This window comes from Oenanthe melanoleuca, chromosome 9 (assembly GCF_029582105.1).
Source record: "Oenanthe melanoleuca isolate GR-GAL-2019-014 chromosome 9, OMel1.0, whole genome shotgun sequence".
In the NCBI taxonomy this organism is placed as follows: domain Eukaryota; kingdom Metazoa; phylum Chordata; class Aves; order Passeriformes; family Muscicapidae; genus Oenanthe; species Oenanthe melanoleuca.
The window spans coordinates 12,721,125-12,725,031 of NC_079343.1; the positions used below are offsets into that span (position 1 = coordinate 12,721,125).

The 3,907-nt window shown below is 47.9% G+C and overlaps 1 protein-coding gene across 1 annotated transcript; it reads right to left on the bottom strand.

Annotated features, from left to right (window-relative positions):
• Window positions 1-559: 559 nt before the first annotated feature.
• On the bottom strand, window positions 560-3,850 carry BDH1 (3-hydroxybutyrate dehydrogenase 1). The gene is made up of 2 exons (XM_056498681.1): window positions 3,690-3,850; window positions 560-2,379 (listed from the first exon to the last, which is right to left on the bottom strand). Exons 1-2 carry the CDS (start codon window positions 3,778-3,780, stop codon window positions 1,910-1,912), a joined length of 561 nt encoding a protein of 186 aa, XP_056354656.1. The 5' UTR covers window positions 3,781-3,850; the 3' UTR covers window positions 560-1,909.
• Window positions 3,851-3,907: the final 57 nt, after the last annotated feature.

Below are 3,907 nucleotides of genomic sequence, written 5' to 3' on the forward strand. Positions count from 1 at the left end.
TTTGCAATTCAGTCTTTGTGCCTGCTGGGTAGTTCATATTCATGTTTTGTCCTAGAGAGGAGTCCTTATATTGGAAAACAAAGGAATACGCCCTGCACTCAAGATGTAGCTATCACTGCTGGGATTCTAGAGAAAATCAGGAAGCTCTGGAAACCAGCAACCCTCTCCCTGGAATTTATTTGGAATCTGTCAGTGACCTGTTGTGTGCTACCCTGCTGAATCACTGCCACAACCCTCCCCTCTTCAGAGCTCAGTTTCCTTTCCTGATCCCTTAGGATTAATCCATAATAATCCTTTGTAATCTGCAAAAGTCCACTACAAATGCAGGTTTAAGAGCTGTGAATACACAGAGTCCAGGGGTTAGGCATCTCTGTCACAAGATGAAGAACACAGCTGGTACTCCTACAAAAGTCTTGCAATACCCAGTACAGACATGAAAGGCTCAAGACTGCAAATGAGCCTCTGAATGATGTGTATGTTTAACAGGCACAAACCTCACCACAACAGAATATGAGCCTTCACCTCATATATATAAAAATAAAGAGAGAGAGCCTCTGAATTTTGTTACCATTCATGTATACATTTATTAAGCCAAAGGAGTTTGATCATGTCACAATATGTTACTAGAGCACATGAGATCTTTTCAACTTCACTCACAATGGTCATTAATTACTTTTTATTTTTGCCTTTCAAGGTTAAAAAAATTTACTCTTCCTGAATTCCTCATGAAAGGCTTTTTTTTTTCCTTTTCTTTTCTTAAAGTACAAAACATGTTTCTCAGATATGTAAACAACCATCTTGGAAATGAGACTGCTCCTAAAGTTAACTTTATTGTTATGGATGTTGTGATAGATCTATGTCATGTGGCATGTATTTCAGTGACTCCTTCAATGGAAGTTATTATTGTTATCATCACCTGTGCTGCAGTACTGGAGGCCTGGCTGGGGTTAAGGCCCTTCTGCATAAGGTGCTGTACAAACACTTGGCTGTAACTGAGGTCCCTGGCAAGAAGGGCATTCACTGATGTGACTATAACCCTCTCTGCTCCACAGTGCTCCTCACAAACCACAGGAGCTCAAGGGAAACTCCCCTCCAAGCTAACTCTGGAGTTCATGCTCAGATACTGGTGAAGAGAAGGGAAATGTCACTGCAGGCCAATCCTGACACCTGCAGTCCTGTGCGTAAAGCTGCTCACAGTCATGGGAATGCTCATATGAGTAAGAAACTCTGCGGGGAAAGTCTGCAAGCTTGAGTCCCTGGGCCATTGAACTCCCTTGCAAGAAAGTATGTGAGAAAAACAGACTGGTTCCTTTTCTCAAAAGTTGCGTCAGTATAATTCTAATAAAGAAGGAGACGGGGTCAGTTGCTCAGTTGCTCAGTTTGAGCATTTTGAGCTCTGATCCCCAAATTAAAGAAGTGTCTGCTCTGCCTTGGGTTACTGTGACCAGGCCTGGAAAAGTCAGTTGGACATTCTTTGTCATGAGGAAGCAGTGGTTTGCCATTAGAGCATGCAGGGATTCTGTTTTATGGTGTGAAGACTGCATCCTAGGCAGGAATTGTGAAGATTGTGTTTGGCCATCAGCAGAAATCATTCTGAAAATGCTTCAGAGCAATTGCAGTTTAAATAATGATTAGAGCTTCATATTTGAGGTGAAAAAAGATAGGATTACATGAAATAAATAGCAAAAAATCATTGTCCCTGTACAAACATAACATATTCCTGCCTATGAAACATCCCTTGCAAATTACTGCCTTTTAGGTTACATCAGATATTTAAATGAACCCTTTAGAGCTAAAATACAGTACTCTGAAATGAGGTTAGAAAAATTTTAACAGGACTAATGGGAAGTGTGTACAAAGCTCTCTTTAAAACAAATTTCCCACCTGGATAGCTTACGAGTGCGAGGTGTCAGTAGACGTAGAGCCGGTCCGAGATGGCGGCGGGCATGTGGGTCATGATCTGCATGCGCAGCCACCAGTAGTAATCCATGGGGTGGTAGCGGGTGTAGGGCGCCGTGGAGGTGAGCGCGTGCGCCACGCTCTCGATCACCGGCGACGTGTCCCTCGAGCCGCTGTTGCAGTACGACTCCATCTTGCTGACCTGCTCGTCGAAGTACTTCCTGCCGTAGTCCTTGCGCACGATCTCGGGCAGCTCGTCCCACATTTTGTCGGCGATGGCTTTGATGCGCTCGGGGCTGTACAGATTGGTGCCGGCGATGAAGTTGCCGGGCTCCACGATGCTGACCATGACGCCCTGGGGCTGCATCTCGTAGCGCAGGCAGTCGGAGAAGGCCTCCACGCCGAACTTGGTGATGCAGTAGGGTGAGCGGGCAGGGCTGCCCATCCGCCCCATCATGCTGCTGATGTTCACCACGCGACCTGGGCAGAGCACAGCTGAGCCGTGGTACCCGACCCGGAGCAGGTACCTGGCACACCACCCAACACATTCCTGAGCATTCCACCCACCTGCCCACTGAGGGCTGCCTGGCAGACCTGCTCATGTCCTAGGCAATGGCCCTCAGGCAGGAGAACAAGCCCACTGCTTGTGCTCCTTGGCTTATTCTACCTGAGGGAACACGCACATGCTGACATGCAAATCTCAGTGCTCTGGGGAACACAGGAGAGGCTGGACAGAGCCTGCATGGGGGGAAACAGAATTGCTCAGCAGCAATTGGGACTGAGCCCAGACAAGTGAAAGCAGGAGCAAGGATAGCCTCTGGCAGCAAAGCTGAGCTTGTCTATTTGCAAATCAAAGGCCAGTGGTGGCTCCGAGCACCTGCTTCTCAAAAGGGGATGGATTGTTTCTGTACCACCAATGGGCAAAGCAGCTTAAGGCCACTGCACTCCTCCACATGACAACTGGGTTATGGCTCCAGGCACAGAGGCCTTTCTCCCTGCCAGAAGCCATCCATTTGGGCTGGGGAAAATGCTGGTAAGGGACTGTAGTCTCTTACAGTGCAGAGATTGGAGTTCTCTGCATTTTCTACCAGGGCTTTGCTAAGTTGTGTTAGAAAGACCTCAGAATTGGATAACCTTCTGTGGTGGAAAAAGGGCTGCCCAGGCCACGTCCAGCCCAGGCCTACAGCACAGGGCAACATTATTAATGCCTGTGGATGCCTCAAGAGTGAAAAATACTCCTATTTAGTAAGGCAGTAAGCCCTAGTACAGGAAAGCTTTTGCCCCTTTATGCTAAGACCCATGCAAGCTCCAGGTCTGCATGCCTTTGCTGTACAACCCCCTCTTTTCCTACATCACAGGCTCCCAGAGTAGCAGTGCAAAATGACAAGTCCCCTGCAAGAAGCTTTTTACACTGCTGCTGACCACCCTGCCACAGCTGGTTTTTATATAGCAGGGAGGAATGCTCCTGCCACTGTGATTTATTGTGAGCTGCAGTTTCTGAACAGGTAAAAAGGTATAATGGATTAGATCTTGTGTGCGATGTTGCAGGTTAAGGCAGCACACATGGGAAAGAGAAATAACTGTTTTTCAGGCCTGCTGCCTTGCTGTGCACCTCTGAGAGGTGAGGCAATGCATGTGTCTGCTGGGGACCACATTCTGTCTCTGAAGGCAGGAAGGTGGTAAATGGTACAGAGGGAAGTGCCATAGATCTTCTGGCCTCTAACACAGCAAGATGTGATGGGATGAGGGACCTGCTACAGGGAGAGCCAGTCAGGAGGTCTGCCACTCACCCTTTGACCTCCGGATGAGCGGGAGGAAAGCCTTGGTGGTTCGCACGGTTCCCCACAGGTTCACTTCAGCCACCTCCATGTAGGTGTCCATGCTGGTGAATTCAACCTCCCCAAATGTGGAGATCCCAGCATTGTTAACCAGCCCCCAGAGCCCTGCAAGACAAAACCAGACACCATTAGTTGTGCTAATAGGTTACTGAACCACACAACAGAGCTTT

What these genes read in the sequence shown, in the direction of transcription:
- BDH1 (XM_056498681.1), bottom strand. Translation starts at nt 3,780, where the DNA reads ATGGACACCTACATGGAGGTGGCTGAAGTGAACCTGTGGGGAACCGTG. An exon ending in GCTCATCCGGAGGTCAAAGG is followed by an intron (nt 2,380 to 3,689) that starts GTGAGTGGCAGA and finishes TGCTCTGCCCAG; the next exon opens with GTCGCGTGGTGAACATCAGC.